Raw genomic sequence first — 22,412 nt, forward strand, 5'->3', positions numbered from 1 at the left:
TATTAGTCCATCTATACTGACCTCCATCAGGTTGCAAATTAAAAATTATTTTTATCTGCATCTAGCTCTGAAAAAATATTTGGCCTTCTAGCAGTGTGTGGGACTTGTTCTATTAGTCCATCTATACTGACCTCCATCATGTTGCAAATTAAAAATTATTTTTATCTGCATCTAGCTCTGAAAAAATATTTGGCCTTCTAGCAGTGTGTGGGACTTGTTCTATTAGTCCATCTATACTGACCTCCATCAGGTTGCAAATTAAAAATAATTTTTATCTGCATCTAGCTCTGAAAAAATATTTGGCCTTCTAGCAGTGTGTGGGACTTGTTCTATTAGTCCATCTATACTGACCTCCATCAGGTTGCAAACTGAATATAATTTTTTTCTGCATCTGCCTCTGAAAAAATATTTGGCCTTCTAGCAGTGTGTGGGAATCATTGTATTAGGCCATCTATACCAAGCTCCACCAGCTTTTAAATTAATAATAATTTTTAGCTGCATCTAGCCCTGAAAATAATTTTTCTTCCCAATAGTGGTAGCAATAGAAATATGGGGTGCGCTCCTGGCTTATAAAAATATATGCTTCATAACAAAAAACACCAGCCTAGCGCACTGCATTAATAAGATGGCATCATCGTCTCTCCCAGTGTTAGGCCTACTACCACATTCCTGTGCCTAAAATACAATGTATGGGTCCGCGCTAGCCACTATACTGAGGGGTCTAAAGCTGCTGCTAACGCTTTATAACAATTCAATTGGAAGATTTTCACAGAGCTCTTCCACAACGCCCACCCATCGGGCAACAGTTGCCCACCTTCCCTATGGGATCTAGTGGCGAATAGTTGATGCCATTAATCAGAGCGTCAGTTGCCCCGTCGACGTGGCAAGCATATGGTAAGGCATGGGAAGAGTGGACACGACTAGTAGCAGGCAGACGGGTTGACCAATGTGAACAAGCCAGATCACAAGTCACCATAGAATTTCTCCACCAGCTAATGATGAGGGGCATATCAGGGGCGTCAGCGCAGCGGTGTCTGACCGGAGTAGCATTTCACTTCCAACTACTGAATTGGGGAGATGTGACAAAGATTCATCATCAGACAATCCATAAAAGGGTGGAAAAGGGGTCAGCCAAGTCAGGAGTGTAGACGTCCTGTCCCGTGTCACTAAAACTGATTTCTCACATCATATCCCTAACACCATTAACATGACACTCACAATTTGAAGCAACACTACTGTCTACTGCATTTGTGATCGCCTTCTTCAGGGCACTATGCATAAGCGAATTAGTCCCTCAATCCAAAATTACCACCAGTGGAGGCTTATTACACCAGGACGTAGTCATAGCCAATAATGCAATACGTCTACGCATACACAAATCGAAAACGGATCCAGCGGGCAGGGGCACTTGGGTACTTCTACAACCCACAAACGGTACACTGAGTCGGGTAACAATAGTAAAAGCATATCTAACCGTCAGATCACAAAGTAATTTCTTCCTATCACACATTGATGGAACTCCATTATCAAGATACCAGTTCCAAGCTATATTTAATAAATGCATAACATCGGCAGGGAACCACCCCAAAGATTACGGGACACACTCATTCCGCATAGGCGCGGCCACGGAAGCAGCAAGAGCAGGACTGTCAGAAACGGAAGTTCAGAGGATAGGGAGATGGCGATCCACGTGTTTGGCAAGATACATAAGACCGGACTTGTTATCCTAACGTGGTTTGTTTCTTTTACAGGTGACGCTAAGCCAACAGTGTGGGTGATAGGCCACTCGTATATATATTGGGCAGAAAAAAGGGCGAAAGTCTGCCCAGGCGGGAGGAAATTAGAGTTTCATAACACATATTTCAACTGGAGAGGTATTAGAGGCCTGCTATGGCCACAGGTACTAATGGAGGTAATCAAGGTAGGGAGAGAGGCAAGATGTCCGGTCATCTTAGTTATACAGGCCGGGGGAAACAACCTAGGTCATCACAAGAGCGCATAACTAATGGCAATAATGAAACTAGACACTGAACGCTTCAGAGAATTTTTCACAAAACTAGCTATAGTATGGTCAGAGATTGTGCCGATAGCGGTATGGCAAGGTGCGCGAGACATCACGGCCATCGAACGGACAAGGCGGATAATAAATATTCGGATGGCAAAATTTAGAAGAGACAGAGGCGGTGTAGTGGTACGACACCGACAACTGGAAGGAGATAAAGCAGGCCTCATACGGCCCGACGGTGTTCACTTAATGGATATTGGACTGGACATATTCCTGTCAGGACTCCAGAACGGAGTGGAACAAGCGTTAAGAGTGATGGGTGGGGGTCAGAGTCCTGCATACGAGTACGCAGGATCCTCCGTGGCCTGGAAATAGAAAGGACATGTTGGAGAGTTACACTTGTTGGCCAACTTGCCGGAGTGGAGACCCAGGGCATGCTGCAACAAGCTGAATTATTTTAGAAATAAAATGCCTTTCTAATGGAATGAGTATAAAGAGTTAATAAAGCTGTGACCGATCCTCACCCATCCAGTTGTAAGAGTTACATTATTGTATTGTCAAGTAAAGGGGGGCGGTAGGGGGGCTGAGCGTCTGGGTTTGGTTCGGGGTCCCCACAGTCTGCCTAGGCTAGATGCATTTAAAAATTCTTATGAGATACACAGGCGGTGCAGCTTGCTTCGCAGCTGGGCTACTACGCCCAAAGTATTGTCTAGGCTAGATGCAGTTAAAAATTCTATGCTGACTAGCAGACACTGAAGATTTGGAGCAGACCTCTGAGTAAACAGCTCTTCAGACTCAACCATCTGTGTTACCCCAAGCCATAGTGTATGTAGTTTCTTACAGTTAAAAGGGGGAGGGAGCGACCCAACCCACCTGGAATTGACGATGCCAACGTCACGTAAGACACAGCAAGGGGACTCCAAAAAGAGTCTCCATTTTTTCCCAAAATTGTGGCACAGACACCACTTAACCCTAGAACGCATACCTGGGGCCTCGCAGTCCCGCCCTGTTAATTGTTTTCTATTTTCTGCAAGATTACTTTAGTTAGAATTTTGAAACTCTAGGTATTCTTCATGTATTCTGTCATTTGAGTTTGAGTTATTCCATGTTATTTGCACACGGGCCTAAAAGGCCCCAGGTATATGAAAGTGTAGAGTTTTATGGTCATGCGTTCTAGGGTTAAGTGGCATCAATTGCCCCACAGTTGCTTAAAATGGTTGGTGAGGTGATATTACCAAATCCTCAAGCTTTTAGTCTCCCAAGGATAACACAGGGTTAGAAAAGTCCTTGCGAATCCATGATTTGTTCATCTTTATGAACGTGAGTCTGTCTACATTCTCAGTGGACAGCCGCGTGCGCTTATCTGTCAGCACACCATCAGCAGCGCTGAACACACGTTCAGAGAGAACACTGGCTGCAGGGCATGACAAGATCTCCAAGGCGTGAGTGGCGAGCTCCGGCCATTTTTCCAGATTGGAATACCAAAATGAGCAAGGGTCCAATGACACAGTCATGGCTTCGATGTTCACTTGGAGATACTCCTGCACCAGCCTCTCTAGGCATTGATTATGTGTCAGACTTCTTGTCTCCTGTGGCCTTGCAAAGGATGGTCTAAAAAAGTGGTGAAACGATTCCACAAAATTGCTGTTACCAGCAGATACTGTGTTACTGTTACGGTGTGAGTGATGAAGACTCGACAGTCCCATTTTTGGCAAGTTAGAACTGTGAGATTCACTTCGTGCACCACTCGTGTTTTGTGGAAAAGCACATGTAAGATTCTGCAACAGCGTCTGCAGATACTCCTGCATGCGTCAATCCCTTTTTATGGCAGGAATTATTTCTGCAAATTTACTTTTGTACTGGGGATCTTCGAATTCTGCAATCTGAGGGTCATGTTGCAGGTAGTGCAGCAAGAAGGCACTCATCTGTCTTGCGCATCCAGGAGGACCAAATCCTTGTTGTGTTGGTAGCGAGGTAAGAATCATGCTTCCTTCCTCTGCCCTCTTCCCCCAACCTCGCACAACAGAAATGTGATCAAGGTCTCCCTCATCTGATGAGTCTTCCATGCCCATCGCCAGTTCATCCTCCACTTCTTCCTCGGCTCCTGCAACTTCCTCAACAGTTTGGCTGCTACCATGCGCCCTGGTTAATCCCTCTCCCCCACCCTCCCATGCCTGCCGCCTTGGTGCTGCCAACCGTCTGGACCTTGGAGATGTTATCCCTTCCGCATACGACTCCTCCTCTACTTCCTCCACCTCCTCTTGTCCCACCACCTGACTCTGAATTCTGTTTAATGTGTGCTCCAGCATGTAAATCACCGGAATAGTCATGCTGATAATGGCATCGTCGTCAGCACTAAACATCTTCGTCGCCATTTCAAAACTGTGCAGAATTGTGTGTGGCGCCCCTGAGGGTTCAGTCGCCACAGAGTTACTGCATCTCACCCAGAGGTGTGGTATCTCACCCTCAGGTAAGGAAGGCGTATGGCTCGGGACCCTAACACCTGCATCCAACACATACCCGTAGTGGGGGTAGGGCGAGATTGCTCCTAAGGGAGAGCACAGTCCCAGGTCCCTAGCTGGTGGGAGGGTCCTATGTAGTGGGTGCTTAGGGCAGCAGCTTAGGGGAGCACATGACAGGGAGAGTATAAATAGGAAGCCATCTTAGAAAGAGCAAGCCAGTCAGAGGAGAAAAAGTGACAGGAGCAGAGGCTCGGCTTGAGCTCTGCTCCGGAGGCGGGCCTAGCCTGGGAGGCCCAGGACTGAAGGAGAGAAGAGAGGAGTGGGAGCAGGAAGGCTCCAGGAACCGAAGGGACCCTAGGGCTACGGGCCGTGCAGAAGGCCACCCGTACTCCCGCTGCTACCAGGAGGTAGAGGGGTCAGGCCAGATAAGGAGAACCGGTCCCTCAACTAGAGGAGAAACAGCAAGGCTCAACTAGAAACCGGAGGCTGCAGCATTTCATGTACGGCAGGCAAAAGTCCACACCAGTCTCACTAAGAAGGTAGCCACATAGGACCCAGGGGACGGAACACAAGTCGCCCGCCAAGGCCCGAGGATACCGGATAGAAGTGTCACTGGGTGTGAGGTGCAGGGAGAAGGCCAGAGAAAGGACACACAGAAGGGGGTCCTCCTAAGTACTCCGGAGCCCCTCACTGAGTACGCACAGCACGATGGGTGAGATTGCTCTGGTACCTGTAATCTGGACTGCAACAACTGTGAGTAAAGATCTTGGGACTGCATCACATGGACTCTGTGTTCATTACTGACTCCCTGCACTACAACCACCATCATCCACCCACACTGCCCTGAAGCTACACTCTTCCTGTGGTGAGTAATAATACCATTGCTGCAAAATCACCAGCTTCAGAGTACTGTTCCGCAGCGGCGGCCCCTTTGGACGCACTCCACAGGTGGCATAGTCGGACATTATAAAATCCATATATACAAATTACCATTGGATTGACCGCCCTGGGTCACGGACCAGGTCACCGCCACAGTGACTACAACCCCCAGCGTCTACCGGCCCGGCTCAGGGTACCCCACGGCCCAGGGGGCGCGTCAACTTCATAGGTCCCTGATCTGAGACCACTCCTGCAGCGTGATTTGCCCCACATCTGGATATCGTTGGCCCAGGCTATACGTCAGAACTTATTGCACCAGGGCTTGTCGGTGCTGCCACAGTCGCTGCAACATGTGCAGAGTTGAATTCCACCGTGTCGGCACATCGCATTTCAGCCGGTGAAATGGCACACCCAACGACTTCTGTAGAGATGTAAGTTGTTGAGCTGCGGGATGCGAACGGCGGAAGTGAGCACACAGCGACCGTGCCCTCTGCAGAAGGCCATCTAGTCCGGGATAGTGGGCTAAAAATTTATGGACAACCAGGTTCAACACGTGAGCCATACAAGGCACGTGTGTGACATTGCCCCGGCGAAGGGCCGCACCCAGGTTTGCAGCATTGTTGCACACGGCCTTCCCTGGTTGCAGGTCCAGTGGAGACAACCATTCATGAAACTGGGTCTCCAGAGCTGACCACAAGTCCTCAGCTGTGTGACTCACATTTCCCAGACATTTCAAAGTAAACACTGATGCCGTTGAGCCCTGCTGCCAGCATAGTAAGGAGGTGTGCAGGATTCCTTCTGCGCAGTTAGAAAGCAGGTGGCATTACCAGACAGGCTTTGGGTGCAGGTGGAGGACCGAGAGGAGGTTGAGGAGGCAGAAGCAGTGGAGGAACTTCGAGATAAAGAGGATTGACGCAAAACTCGTGGGGACGGTAAGACTTGGACAGCAGCCTCATGTCCTGCTGTCACCATAGTTACCCAGTACCCAGTCAGCGACATGTAACGCCCCTGTCCATGCCTACTCGTCCAAGTGTCTGTGGTGAAATGCACCCTGTCACACACACAGTTTCTCAAAGAAGCAGTAATGTTGTTTGCGACATGCTGGTGGAGCGCAGGCACACCTTTCTTTGAGAAGTAGTGCCGACTGGGCATCTGGTACTGGGGCACTGCGACAGACATAAGGTCTCGAAAATCCACTGTGTCCTCCAGGCGGAAAGGCAGCATTTCTGTAGCCAACAGCTTGCAGATGGTGAAATTCAACCTCTTATCTTTCTCATGGCTAGGAGGAAATGGTCTTTTACTTTTCCACATCTGATGGACCGAGGGCTGGCTGTTGTGCTTTGACGGGGTTGAGTAGGGTGTCCCCGGCAAACTGTCGGTCTGTGAGGAAGATGCAGGCGGACATGTTAGGTTGCCTTGATCCAAAGGTGGTGCTCTCGATGTCAGAGAGCGCTCAACACCAGCAGGTGTTTCCACTTCCCAATGAACTGACGACCTGCCAATCACACTGGCTGTTGCAGGTAAAGAGGTGGCAGGTCTGCGTCCAAAAACATGTGCGACTGCTGTCCCCCCAGTCACAGAGGATGAAGAGGCCACGGATGCACAAGATGGGGCAGACGGTGGTTGGCCCAGCCGGCTAGGCCGCATAGTAGCACAGTGAGCTTCCCACTGCAACTTATTCTTCATATCCATGTGACGGTACATGCATGAAGTACTCAAACTATGGATTTTTTGGCCCCTACTTAGCTTTTGGTGACAAATATTACAGATAACACGAGTTGGGTCATCCTTATCGATCTGAATAAATGCCCAGGCTATGCAAGGCTTAGAGCCCATGCGACCTGAAGAGCCACTACGACTTGTGGTCAGAGGCAGAGTTGTGGTTGAGGATGCAGTTGTTGATGTGCTTCCAGTACTCCGTCTCTGTCCAGGAAGGCGCAACCTAACCTCGTCGTCAATAGCATCTGTGACGCCCCGCTGCGCTTGGTATCACACATCCTAGAAGAGTGTATTGATGGAATCCTCCACAAGAGGCCCCCATAAACATTCACACATCTCCACCTTCCACCTCAGACCAGCAGAGGGAGCCCGTTAGGGATATAAATAGGGAAGGTGGAGCTAGGCAGTTCAGTTCCTCTGAAGAGTTCCTGCAGTAGAGAAGCCTAACAGAGGTCAGTCTGCAGTGGAGCTCAGTCTAGTCAAGAGAACTCAGTTAATAGTTCAGCAGTGGAGCACGAGACTCCTGCTAGCTAGATTCAGGGAGCCCAGATAGAGCTTAAGGTGTGACGGCGCCATAAGATCGGTGAAGCGTGGCAAGCTGCCGTTAGTGTGTATAGCCTAGTGAGGGCCCGAGTAGGCTGAAGGCGAGTGGCGAGTTAGTACATAAGGGGCAGAGGAGCTTAACCAGCTCACCCCGAAGCATTTACCGGACACCGGATCCGAGCTTACCGGGATCTCTATGACCCAGTAAGGCATAACCGGAATCCCTGGAGAACTACAAGTCCCAGGATCGCTAAGGTGCTGATACGTAACAGAGCCAGGAGACGCTTAGGCCCCGTATACTGGAAGCGTGAACTCCAAGAGAAGGCCCTACCACAAGGTCAGCCAGCGCAGGACAGAGACAAAGTTAGGTCTAGCTCCAGGCAGGTCAGAAACTTACTACGCAGAGGCAAAAAACAGGAGGCCCTACACCCACTCATTGGGGAGGATCCTGATATGCACCCTTCACCCTACAGTGCTCCGGGATGTGCCTGAATTTCCTCCAGTAAAAGGTACTGATGTGACTACCGTGTCCTTTCCCGTTCTTGCTCTGACCCAGCTGGGTCTCGCCTGTCCTGCATTCCCCCTGCATACGCTGCCCTGAGACCTAGCTCCACCTGTGGGGAGCTATACCATCGAGCTGCCTTATCACGGGCCTCAGTGGACTGCTGCAGCGCTGGTGCTTCTCACCAGATACCACAGGTGGCGTCACGAACTCTTATAAAATTAACAATTATCCACCGTTTTAAAGAGTGACCCCAGGGTACGGGCCAGGGAGCCGACCACCACGACATCCCCAAGGCCAGGCGAAGGCCCCTTGTGACCTCATCGACTGGCTGACTGTGGGTTGACAGTAAGTGGGATCTCCAACCTTGTCATCATCACCCTGTGTGTTATCACACCCGTCGTCCTCAAAGCCAACCTCTTCCTGCCCTGACCGAAAAGTCAAGTTGTCGCTCCAATCAGGTATTTGAGTCTCATCATCGTCTTCATCATTGTCTCCACCAACAGGAGTTACAGTTTGGGAACGAGGGTCTACATTATGCTCAGAACCTTCTTCATCTGGTCCTGGATCCGACTTATAAAGATTCTGGGCATCAGTGCAGATCATTTCCTCATCTGGATTAACAGAAGCTCTGGAGCAGACCTCCGTTTCCCAGGCTATAGTATGAGTAAACAGCTCTGCAGACTCAACCATCTGTGTTACCCCATATTCAGACGGGCAACTGGAGACTTGGGAGCTGTGAGGAAGCAAATGCGATTGGGGTGACACCTCTGAGGACTGGAGTATTTGTGATGTTGAAATTGAGGTGGAGGAACGCCCACTTGAAGGAGCACTTGATATCAGCTGAAGCACCTGCTGTTTTTGTGCCTCATCAGGAATTTGTAGCGATGGGCGTGTCCGTAACAAAGGGATCGTATCACATTGTCCACGAAAAGAAGTTGACATGTTAGTTTGGCTGGAAGATGGTCTTTCTTCTGCTGATGTTCCTCCCCCCCCCACCGTGGGAGGGCTCGACCCACCAGCGGACAGGCACCAGTATTGGGAGAGGGGGGCTGGCCGTCAGGGTCCACCCCGGCTCTGGCACAAACCAGGCGTCACGGAGGTGGCACGGGCAGGAACGGACTGGCCGTGTCGGCTTCTCACTTTTTGGATTTTAGAAGGGCATGACATGCCTATATCTGTGTCTCCCCCTCCTTTTACTCCTCCACCTCTTTTCTTTTCGCAAGACTATGTGTACTTGTCGCTTTTCCATGTGTTAGTTATGTCTTCTGAGCAGTTTGTCAGCTTTTGGACACCTTTGAAGGTGTTTTCTATGTGTTTCTATGTGTTTTTGTTTGCCTGCCATTGGTTTTAACGGTGTTCGAAGGTGTTCGATGAACAGTTCGACGAACAGTTCGGCGAACACAAAGGTGTTCGACGAACCAAACCGAACTCGAACACTACGGGGGTGGCTCAACACTACTGCTAAGGAGAGGCAACAAGCAGAAAGAGACTTGTTTGGGCTAAAGAACACAAGGTATGGACATTAGACCAGTGGAAATCTGTGCTTTGGTCTGATGAGTCCAAATTTGAGATGTTTGGTTCCAACCACCGTGTCTTTGTGCGACGCAGAAAAGGTGAACGGATGAACTCTACATGCCAGGTTCCCACCGTGAAGCATGGATGAGGAGGTCTGATGGTGTGGGGGTGCTTTGCTGGTGACACTGTTGGGGATTTATTCAAAATTGAAGGCATACTGAACCAGCATGGCTACCACAGCATCTTGCAGCGGCATGCTATTCCATCCGGTTTGCGTTTAGTTGGACCATCATTTATTTTTCAACAGGACAATGACCCCAAACACACCTCCAGGCTGTGTAAGGGCTATTTGACCAAGAAGGAGAGTGCTATGCCAGATGACCTGGCCTCCACAGTCACCAGACCTGAACCCAATCGAGATGATTTGGGGTGAGCTGGACCTTAGAGTGAAGGCAAAAGGGCCAACAAGTGCTAAGCATCTCCGGGAACTCCTTCAAGATTGTTGGAAGACCATTTCTGGTGACTACCTTTTGAAGCTCATCAAGAGAATGCCAAGAGTGTGCAAAGCAGTCATCAAAGCAAAAGGTGGCTTCTTTGAAGAACCTAGAATATAAGACATATTTTCAGTTGTTTCACACTTTTTTGTTAAGTATATAATTCCACATGTGTTAATTCATAGTTTTGATGCCTTCAGTGTGAATGTACAATTTTCATAGTCATGAAAATACAGAAAAATCTTTAAATGAGAAGGTGTGTCCAAACTTTTGGTCTGTACTGTATATCAGTGCAGATTAAGCAGATATAAGGCCTGGACTTGATTTGAGGTGTGGTGCTTGCATTTGGAAGGTTTTGCTGTGAAGTAAACATGCGGTCAAAGGAGCTCTCCATGCAGGTGAAACAAGCCATCCTTAAGCTGCAAAAACAGAAAAAATCCATCCGAGAAATTGCTACAATATTAGGAGTGGCAAAATCTACAGTTTGGTACATCCTGAGAAAGAAAGAAAGCACTGGTGAACTCATCAATGCAAAAAGACCTGGGCGCCCACGGAAGACAACAGTGGTGGATGATCGCAGAATAATCTCCATGGTGAAGAGAAACCCCTTCACAACAGCCAACCAAGTGAACAACCCTCTCCAGGAGGTAGGCGTATCAATATCCAAATCTACCATAAAGAGAAGACTGCATGAAAGTAAATACAGAGGGTTCACTGCACGGTGCAAGCCATTCATAAGCATCAAGAATAAAAAGGCTAGACTTTACTTTGCTAAAAAAAACATCTAAAAAAGCCAGCACAGTTCTGGAAGAACATTCTTTGGACAGATGAAACCAAGATCAACCTCTACCAGAATGATGGAAAGAGAAAAGTATGGCAAAGGCGTGGTACAGCTCATGATCCAAAGCATACCACATCATCTGTAAAACACGGCGGAGGCAGTGTGATGGCTTGGGCATGCATGGCTGCCAGTGGCACTGGGTCACTAGTGTTTATTGATGATGTGACACAGGACAGAAGCAGCGGAATGAATTCTGATGTATTCAGAGCCATACTGTGTGCTCAGATCCAGCCAAGTGCAGCCAAACTGATTTGTCGTTGTTTCATACTACAGATGGACATTGACCCAAAACATAAAGCCAAAGCAACCCAGGAGTTTATTAAAGCAAAGAAGCGGAATATTCTTGAATGGCCAAGTCAGTCACCTGATCTCAACCCAATTGCCCAATTGAGCATGCATTTCACTTGTTAAAGACTAAACTTCAGACAGAAAGGCCCACAAACAAACAGCAACTGAAAACCACCGCAGTGAAGGCCTGGCAGAGCATCAAAAAGGAGGAAACACAGCGTCTGGTGATGTCCATGAGTTCAAGACTTCAGGCAGTCATTGCCAGCAAAGGGTTTTCAACCAAGTACTAGAAATGAACATTTTATTTACAATTATTTAATCTGTCCAATTACTTTCGGTCCTTTTAAAAACACGGTAGCACATGTTAAGGAGCTGAAACTCCTAAACCCTTCATCCAATTTTAATGTGGATACCCTCAAATGAAAGCTGAAAGTCTGAGCTTCAACTGCATCTAAATTGTTTTGTTTAAAATTCATTGTGGTAATGTCTAGAACCAAAATTAGAAAAATGTTGTCTCTGTCCAAATGTATATGGACCTAACTGTACATATATGCAATCCACAATAAATCCCAGCATATATGAATCTGATGTTAAAGTATAATCTTTTAGCTGTAGCATAAAAACTGGCATAAAAAGATATATGTATATATCTATATATATCTATATAAATCTATCGATCGCAGCATTCCGGTGGCAAGAGGAGGTAAGCGCTATACTTACCTTCTCTGCCGGCGTCCAGCGGCGTCTGAGTCTGGTCCCGGATGTTGCCATGGTGACCCGATGTCATCATGACAACATCCGGGTCACCAGGAGGCCGGAAGTTGCTTTGGTCATGCGTAGTGCACGACCAAAGTAACTTCTCCCTGTGCAGCGCTGACAGGCTGCATGGCATAGGGAGCTGCTGCTCTCTATGCTATACAGCCGATCAGGCTGCAAAAAGTGAAAGTCCCATAGTGGGACAAAGTATAAAAGTCATAAAAATGTCAGAAAGTGAAAAAAAATGAAAAAAAAAATGTAAAAATATAAAAAAAAAGAAAAAAAATATATATATATTGTACCCATAAATAAATAATCTTATGGAAAAAAAAAAAAAACAATAAAAGTACACATATTTGGTATCGCCTCGTCCGGAACGACCTGACCTATAAAAGTGCCCCACTAGTTAACCCCTTTAGTGAACACGGTAAAAAAAAAAAAAAAAACATAAACATAAAACGATGTTTTATCATCACACCGCCAAACAAAAATTGGAATAAAACGCGATCAAAAAGACGAATATAGAAAAAAATGGTACCGCTGAAAATGTCATCTTTTCCCGCAAAAAAACAAGCTGCCATACAGCTCCAACGGCTGAAAAATAAAAAAGTTAATAGCTCTCAGAATAAAGCGAAGCAAAAACAATTCTTTTTTCTATAAAATAATTTTTATTGTGTAAAAGCGGCAAAACATAAAAAAAATATAAATGCTGTACCGCTGTAAACGTACTGACCCGAAGAATAAAGCTGCCTTATCAATTTTACCACACGCAGAACGGCATAAAAAACAAACAAAAAAAAAAATAAAAAAATTCCTGAATTGTTGGTTTCTGTTTATTCTGCCTTCTAAAAATCAGAATAGAGAGCGATCAATAAATATCACGTGCCCGAAAATGGTACCAATAAAAACGTCAACTTGTCCCGCAAAAAACAAGCCCTTACATGACTCTGTAGGCCAAACTACGGAAAAATTATAGCTCTCAAAATATGGCGATGCAAAAACTAGTCTTTGCAAAAAAATTAATCTTTTATGAATCTGGCATCGCTGTAATTGCACCGACCCAAGAATAAAGACGTCTAATCACTTATACCGCACAAGAAACGGCGTAAAAAATTAACTTTAGGGTGCTAGGGTTAGGGTTGTGCTAGGGTTAGGGTTGTGCTAGGGTTAGGGTTGGGCTAGGGTTGGGCTAGGGTTAGGGTTGGGCTAGGGTTAGGGTTGGGCTAGGGTTAGGGATGTGCTATGGTTAGGGTTGTGCTAGGGTTAGGCTAGGGTTAGGGTTAGAGTTGGGCAAGTGTTGGGTTAGGGTTAGGGTTGGGATTTTTTCAGAAGTAAAGAAAAAAAAATGACGACGATATGGTGACTAATGTTGAGCGCAAGTGCTCGCTACTTGAGTTTGCATTGGGTGCTCGGGTATGCACCGAGTATAGCGGGAGCTCGAGTGACATGCTCGAGTCTCCGCCCAAAATGTTTTGAAGCTGTTATACATCCAAAAAAACCTCGTGGGGATTCCCTGCCATGCACGAGCGATCCCTGCATGTTTTTTTCTTTGTGTCTAATAACCGTGAAACATAAGGGGCAGGGACTCAAGCATGTCACTCGAGCCCCCGCGATACATGGTGCATACCTGAGTAACCGATGCATACTCAAGTAGCGAGCACTTGCACTCAAGACTAATGACAACTTATTCAATATGATGACCTAATGTTATCAAATTCTGTGTCGCACCTCTGGGTTCAAAATGTTCACTATACCCCTTGATAAAATCCTGGAGGGTTGTAGTTTCCAAAATGGAGTCACTGGGGGGAGGGGGTGTGGTTTCCACTATTTAGGCACATCAGGGACTCCCCAAACGCAACATGGCATCCGCTAATTATTCAAGCAAATTTTACATTCAAAAAGTCAAATGGCGCTCCTTCCCTTCTGAACCCTACCGTGCACCCAAACAGTGGTTTTCCCCCACATATGGGGTGTAGGCTTACTCAGGAGAAATTGCGCAACAAACTGCATGGTGAAATTTCTCCTGTTACCCTTATGAAAATACAAAATTGGGGGCTGAAAAACATTTTTGATGGAAAAATGTGAAAATTTTATTTTTACTGTTCAATGTTATAAACTTCTGTGAAGCACCTGGGGGTTTAGGGTGCTCACCACACATCTAGATAAGTTCCCTAAGGGGTCTAGTTTCCAAAATATGGTCACTTGTGGGGGGTTTCCACTGTTTAGGCACATCAGGGTCTCCGCAAATGCAACATGGTGTCCGCTAATTATTCAAGCAAATTTTACATTCAAAAAGTCAAATGGTGCTCCTTTCCTTCCGAACCCTGCCGTGCGCCCAAACAGTGGTTTTCCCCCACATATGAGGTATCGGCTTACTCAGGAGAAATTTCACAACAAATTGCATAGTGCAATTTCTCCTGTTACCCTTGTTAAAATGCAAAATTGGGGCTAAAAAACATTTTTGTTGGAAAAATGTGAAAATTGTATTTTTACTGCTCAATGTTATAAACTTCTGTGAAGCACCTGGGGGTTCAAGGTGCTCACCACATATCTAGATAAGTTCCCTAAGGGGTCTAGTTTCCAAAATGGGGTCACTTGTGGGGGGTTTCCACTGTTTAGGCACATCAGGGGCTCCCCAAACGCAACATGGTGTCCGCTGATTATTCAAGCAAATTTTACATTCAAAAAGTCAAATGGCGCTCCTTCCCTTCCGAGCCCTGCCATGTGCCCAAACAGTGTTTTTTCCTCACATATGGGGTATCTGTGTCCTCAGGGGAAATTGCACAACAAATTTTTTCCTGTTACCCCTGTGAAAATAAAAAAATTGGGTCTAAAGTAACATTTTTGTGAAAAAAGTTAAATGTTAATTTTTTTCTTCCACATTCCAAAAATTCCTGTGAAGCACCTGAAGGGTTAATAAACTTATTGAATGTGGTTTTGAGCACCTTGAGGGGTGCAGTTTTTAGAATGGTGTCACTTTTGGGTATTTTCTGTCATAAAGACCTCTCAAAGTGACTTCAAATGTGATGTGGTCCCTAAAAAAATGGTTTTGTAAATTTTGTTGGAAAAATTAGAAATCGCTGGTCAACTTTTAACCCTTATAGCTCCCTAACAAAAAAAAATTTTGGTTCCAAAATTGTGCTGATGTAAAGTAGACATGTGGGAAATGTTATTTATTAACTCTTTTGTGTGACATATCTCTCTGATTTAAGGGCATAAAAATTAAAATTTTGAAAATTGCAAAATTTTCAAAATTCTCGCCAAATTTCCATTTTTTTCACAAATAAACGCAAGTGATATCGAAGAAATTTTACCACTATCATGAAGTACAATATGTCACGAAAAAACAGTCTCAGAATCAGCGGGATCCGTTGAAGCATTCCAGAGTAATTAACTCATAAAGTGACAGTGGTCAGAATTGTAAAAATTGGCCTGGTCATTAACGTGCCAACCACCCTCGGGGGTAAAGGGGTTAATAGCTTAGTTTAGTGACCTTGAAATCATGACTTACCAATTGTCTTTGTAGTAGTCAGAGTCTGGCATCTTGCATGGTGTTGCTAGCATTTCCTTATATGTTGCTATATTTAACAGTTCATAAATGAATTCTTACAATATTTAACCTGTAGTTAAGGAAGAAAAGTGAAAAATTCCTACCATAAAGGTTTCTAGATGTGCTCCTCTCTTCTTCACATGATTGTATAATATGAGCCATTGTGTTTTTTACTGGCAGGTATAACCAGTTAGTTGAAATATAAAACAATACATATGCTAGGGCAGGTTCTGCAGGTTTGTTATCTGTAAATTCTGAAAATAGCATGTCAGACTGCCCTATGGAAATATGTGGCGGTGTATTTAATGAATAGTATTATCTTCTAACTGAATAGAACAATAAGCCACAAGGCTCGTCAGTGTAGGCTATTGTGAAAAGAAGTATTTATAGAAACTTGCAGTACTTTGTATCTTGATAATGTATACATTTTAATTAAAGAGTTTTATGTGAAGAAGAGCAGAGAACAAAGTGAAAGATTTGCAATTTTTCCATGAACTTGCTGGAATTTTAGCAAAAGCCAAAAATAGACATAACTAGAAGTATATTTCGTCCATTATATCTTGTATTTTTTTCTGAATCTTCTCTTGGCAATGGATCAAAAAACTGCACCCAGAATAACTAAAACACTGCGTGTGTGATTCCATGCATTTATCTGTCTAATTAATTAATTATAATGTGTGTCTTGCGTTTGTGAAGTGGTTAAAAGATCCAAGAATAATGTGGAAAGTAGAAGAACATGGTTCAAGCAGTCTGGAATGTGTTATTATGCAAGTTACAAATACAAGGAATATCTTTGTATGACTGATAGGCAAAGGTTGTGGTTGTACACACTGAATAAACTGCATACTATGTCTCTGCCTACATAATAAATCTTGCTGCAAGTTTGAGAAAGGTATTTTTCACGCATTTGGAGTGAATATATGTATAAGGGCTCATACCCATATGTGTGAAAAAAAACATTCCGATATCTGGACCGAAAAATTGGACTAGTGCCAGGTAAGTGTCATGCGATTTTCATGCGAGAACAATGTGATTTTTCACACCTAGCATCCGATTTACATCCGATTGTCATGTGAATGCGATCCAATTGCAATATGAATTTAACATGGGCTTTTACATAGAAGAATTCTCTATGTCATTTATACATAGTTTTCCAAAGAAATTTTCTTCACTACATATATGATAGATGGACAGATATACAGATAACAATAAAAAAAGGCAGTCAGCACTCCAAAAAGTTTTTCAGCGAGAAAGGTGGACTTAATTTGCCCATATAATGTGGCAACTTTTCGGTTGTGAACAACCTTTATCAAGGCTTGATAAAGGTTGTTCACAACCGAAACGTTGCCACACCATATGGGTGAATAAAGTCCAGCTTTCTCACTGAAAGACTTTTTGGAGTGCTGCCTGCCTTTTTTTTATTGTTATCTGTATATCTGTACAAGCTACACACACACAAATCACTGATTATATATCTCAATTACATATTTCTATCTATCTATACAGTATATATATATCTCTATATACATATATGTATATAGAGATATATATAGCCATACTCACGTGGTCAAATTGTTGGTACCCCTTGTTTAATGAAAGAAAAAACCCACAATGGTCACAGAAATAACTTGAATCTGACAAAAGTAATAATAAATTAAAAATCTATGAAAATGAACAAATTTAAATCAGACATTGCTTTTCAACTCTGCTTCCACAGAATTTAAAAAAAAATTAAACTCATGAAATATGCCTGGACAGAAATGATGGTACCCCTGAAAATAATGTGACAAAGAGGACATGTTAAATCAAGTTGTGTCCACTAATTAGCATCACAGGTGTCTACAATCTTGTAATCAGTCAGTGGGCCTGTATATAGGACTACAGATACTCACTGTGCTGTTTGGTGACATGGTGTGTACCACACTCAACATGGACCAGAGGAAGCAAAGGAAAAAGTTGTCTCAGGAGATTAGAAAGAAAATTATAGACAAGCATGTTAAAGGTAAAGGTTATGAGACCATCTCCAAGCAGCTTGATGTTCCTGTGACTACAGTTGCACATATTATTTAGAAATTTAAGATGCATGGGACTGTAGCCAACTTCCCTGGATGTGGCCGCATGAGGAAAATTGATGACAAATCAAAGAGACGGATAATACGAATGGTAACAAAAGAGCCCAGGATAACTTCTAAAGAGATTAAAGGTGAACTTCCAGCTCAAGGAACATCAGTGTCAGATTGCACCATCGGTCGTTGTTTGATCCAAAGTGGACTTCATGGGAGACAACCAAGGAGAACACCATTTTTGAAAAAAAATCATAAAAAAGCCAGACTGGAATGTGCAAACTACATGTTGACAAGCCACAAAGCTTCTGGGAGAATGTCCTATGGACAGATAAGACAAAAATGGAAGTTTTTGGTAAGGCACATCAGCTCTATGTTCACAGACAGAAAAATGAAGCATATCAAGAAAAGAACACTGTCCCTACTGTGAAACATGGAGGAGGCTCTGTTATGTTCTGGGGCTGCTTTGCTGCATCTGGCACAGGGTGTCTTGAATCTGTGCAGGGTACAATGAAATCTCAAGACTATCAAGGGATTCTAGAGAGAAATGTGCTGCCCAGTGTCAGAAAGCTTGGTCTCAGTCACAGGTCATGGGTCTTGCAACAGGATAATGACCCAAAACACACAGCTAAAAACACCCAAGAATGGCTAAGAGGAAAACATTCACACTATTCTGAAGTGACCTTCTATGAGCCCTGACCTAAATCCTATTGAGCATCTTTGGAAAGAGCTGAAACATGCCGTCTGGAAAAGGCAACCTTCAAACACGAGACAACTGGAGCAGTTTGCTCATGAGGAGTGGGCCAATATACCTGTCGAGAGGTGCAGAAATCTCATTGACTGTTACAGGAATCGTTTGATTGCAGTGATTGCCTCAAAAGGTTGTTCAACAAAATATTAAGTCAAGAAGAGAACCATCATTTCTGTCCAGGCCTATTTCATCATGAGTTTAATTTTTTTTTTAAATCCTGAGGAAGCAGAGTGGAAAAGCAATGTCTGACTTTCATTTGTTCATTTTCATAGATTTTTAATTTATTATTACTTTTGTCAGATTCAAGTTATTTCTGTGACCATTGTGTGTTTTTCTTTCATTAAACGAGGAGTACCAACAATTTTGACCACGTGTGTATATATATATATGTGATGAAGAATATTATCTTGGAAAACTATGTGTAAATGACAAAGAGAATTGCTCTATGTAAAAGCCCATGTTAAAATTGCATTGCATTTGGATGGCACTCGCATGATCCGAGTGCCGTCTGATTTTTTTCTCGCCCCCATTGACTTGTGTTGGCGAGTCTCGTTTGAGATACGCGGCAAAATTCAGAATGCTGTAATTTTTTTCTTCAGTCCGATTTCAGCTGAGAAAAAAAATCGCAGATGAACTATAACTCATAGATTAACATTGGTGAGAGTGCAATCTGATATTTTGTCAGATTGCACTTGTCCATTTTTCTCACAAATGAGTATGAGCCCTAATTGCTTGAATTGCGTTATCTTTTGCCATCTTGAAGATATGAATGTTAAACATCCTACATTTAAATAATATGTCAAGTTGTTGTAATATGTTATGCAATTGTTGAAATCCTACATCTCTGGAAAGCTACAGCATACTTACTGCTTGTTAGGTGACAGAGCAAAAACATCTGTATTCATCACTAGAGATGAGTGAATCTCCTGAAATTCATTTTGGGCAGATTCGCTTGAATTTCTGGCAGATTCAATTCAGTCCAAATAAATTTGGTCCAAAAATAGGGAAAGGGGTCAAAAAACAATAAAATATACTCACCAGTAGAGTTGTGCTGATTGATTCTCAGGACTCCAGTCCATCGGCTGGCCGTCAGTAGTCTCTGGCCGCTAGTAGGGAGGCTTGTGAATATTTTACCTTCAATGACCCACGGTGTGACTTTTGATTAGCTCGGCTGGCACGATATCTTCATTGTAGCATGATGCACAGCAAAAGCTGTGCAGGGGACAGGGATCCTGGTAAGTAAGAGATTTGCGAGCTTCCCGTTGAGCGGCCAGAACCTACTGACCTGGCTGATTGACCAGAGTCCCGCCAATCGATCTGCTTTTTTCTATTTACCAACCTTCATCCCCAGCACAAAACCGAAGGTAGTGAACGAAGGGCTGGACAGGGAGCTGCAATGGCAGGACACATGAGGAGCAGGCCTAGGAAAGGTGAGTATGATACTTTATTGTTTTTTAACTCCTTCCTGGCTCTTAAAAGAATACAGTAAAATTGCGGCCGATTGATCACCATTTTGCTGGATTCCTGTGACTTAAGTCATGAAAATTTGGGGTTCTGGCAAATCCTTGTCCTAAGGGAGAGACTGGTGTACTATATTTACAGTACATCTGTAATCATAAATCTACCTGTTTGTGTGAATATTAATTATAAAAAAATACAAAATTTACAAAGTGTCATCTGTAATTGGAAATGAAATGTGATTTCAAGGTCTCAATAATAAGCAGGAGATAGAGGCTGAGACACAGAATTCAGGGATGTGTCACTTGTCAAAGTCTGTGCTGTTGTTTACTAACTGTGAAGGATTCATCACTAAGAGATTAACATTGCCGGACTAGTCTGCAACTAAGCACCTCACCGTCTATGGACTACATGGAGAGCCTGGTTGATTCTAAATCTAAAAACTCTGTGTGAGAATGGCTGTACTCAGTAAACTAAGTAATACATTGTTGGATTCAGGGTCTCTTTGCATATATCAGGCTGCTCTCAGATGAGGTAGCAAAAACCTGCTGACAGAGTCCCTTTAATATACCTTTATTTTAATAAATGCATGCAAATATGTAAAAATGTACATTCAATTTACCCCATATTTAAAAAACATAGAGACGTAGATCTTTTTGTTTCCTCTTCAATGGAAAAGTGTACACAGATGTGTTCTAATGTCACTTCATTATATCACAGTTCTTCTATCCTCCCAATTATATAACCTTCATATTTATAACAAGCGTACATTAGTAAAGATATACAGTTATATGAAAAAGTTTGGGCACCCCTATTAATCTTAAGCTTATTGTTTTTTAAAAATTGGTGTTTTTGCAACAGCTATTTCAGTTTGATATATGTAATAACTGTTGGACACAGTAATGTTTCTGCCTTGAAATGAGGTTTATTGTACTAACAGAAAATGTGTAATCTGCATTCAAGCAAAATTTGACAGGTGCATAAGTATGGGCACCCTTATCATTTTCTTGTTTTAAATACTCCTACCTACTTTTTACTGACTTACTAAAGCACTTTTTTTGGTTTTGTAACCTCATTGAGCTTTGAACTTCATACATACCAGGATGGGAGTGAGGGGGGCCATACATACCAGGATGAAGGATGCCATACATACCAGTAAGAAGGATGAGGGGGGCCATGCATACCAGGATGGGGGATTGGGGTACCATGCATACCAGGATGGTGGATTGGGGTGCCATACATATCAGGATGGGGATGAGGACAATGTATAACAGGAAGGAGAGAGCCATATATACCAGGATGGGGGATATTAACAGAATTGGGGGACATTACCCCTATAACAGTGTCAGCAGCAGACCCCCTCCACCTTAACAGGGCATCCATCATGACTACATTTTTAACTTAAATTTTTTTTCTATTTTCCTCCTCTAAAACCTAGGTGCGTCTTATGGTCCTGTGCATCTTATAGTCCGAAAAATACAGTATGTAGTATTGCTAAAAATTGACAAAAAGCACGCAATAGGGCAAGACCCAGGCAATAAATGTTGTAGATAGTATGGCATTGCTCTCCTGGCTGGGTTGTGTCAGGTATAGATGCCAGCTGCGGTTGCTCTGCATGCTGGAATAAACTAGCAGTAAATACAATAGTAGAATGAGATATATGGATAATTCTGCTGCGCTGCTGGTCAAGAAGATTTCCAATGGAGATGATGGTGTTGAACAAAAGCAGTTTTATTAATCTATGCATTTCAGAGTTGAACAAACTCCTTCATCAGGAAAAAAACACATCAGAGACACAGAGCTGTCTAAGGACACCGGGGACAAAATTGTAGACCTGCACAAGGCTGGGATGGGCTACAGGACAATAGGCAAGCAGCTTGTTAAAAAGGCAGCAACGGTTGGCTCCATTATTAGTATATTGAAGAAACACAATATGACTGTCAATCTTCCTCGGTCTGGGGCTCCATGCAGGATCTCACCTTGTGGGGCAAGGGTGATTTTGAGAAATGTCAGGAATCAGCCCAGATTCCTGTGACTTGAAGAAAGATGACTTGAAGAAAGATGGGACCATCTTGATGCAAAGGAGGCATGGGACAAGGTCATGTGGTCAGATGAGACCAAAATAGAACTTTTTGGTATTAACTCCACTTGCCATGTTTGGAGGAAGAAGAAGAATGAGTACAACACCAAGAATACTATCTCAACCATGAAGCATGGTGGGGGAAACATCATACTTTGAGGGTGCTTTTCTACAAAGGGGACATGACGACTGCACCGTATTGAAGGGAGGATGGATGGGGTCATGTATCGCAAGATTTTGGCCAACAACCTCCTTCCCTCAGTAAGAACATTGAAGATGGGTCATGGCTGGGTCTTCCAGCATGACAATGACACTAAGCACACAGCCAGGGCAACTAAGGAGTGGATCCATAAGAAGCACTTCAAGGTCCTGGAGTGGCATAGCCAGCCATCAGACCTGAACCCAAAAGAGAATCTTTGGAGGGAGCTGAAACTCAATGTTGCCCAGCGACAGCCCCGAAACCTGACAGATCTGGAGAAGATCTGTATGGAGCAGTGGGTCAA

The 22,412-nt window shown here is 43.9% G+C and overlaps 1 protein-coding gene across 5 annotated transcripts in view; it reads right to left on the bottom strand.

Moving 5' to 3' along the window:
* The window catches only part of LOC141166314 (uncharacterized), a 125,341-nt gene that overhangs the window by 91,355 nt on the left and 11,574 nt on the right, over positions 1 to 22,412 (bottom strand). Inside the window, exon 1 of one of the 5 annotated variants that reach the window (XM_073652883.1) lies at positions 15,662 to 15,797. The exons of 3 other annotated variants lie outside the window; for them this stretch is intronic. In XM_073652883.1, the coding sequence (XP_073508984.1) occupies positions 15,662 to 15,664 (3 nt within the window). In that variant the 5' untranslated portion in view covers positions 15,665 to 15,797. One more of the 5 variants, XM_073652885.1, reaches the window with a different exon arrangement.

This window comes from Phyllobates terribilis, unplaced genomic scaffold, assembly GCF_046119375.1.
Source record: "Phyllobates terribilis strain yellow unplaced genomic scaffold, ASM4611937v1 Scaffold_11__3_contigs__length_659146591, whole genome shotgun sequence".
In the NCBI taxonomy this organism is placed as follows: Eukaryota; Metazoa; Chordata; class Amphibia; order Anura; family Dendrobatidae; genus Phyllobates; species Phyllobates terribilis.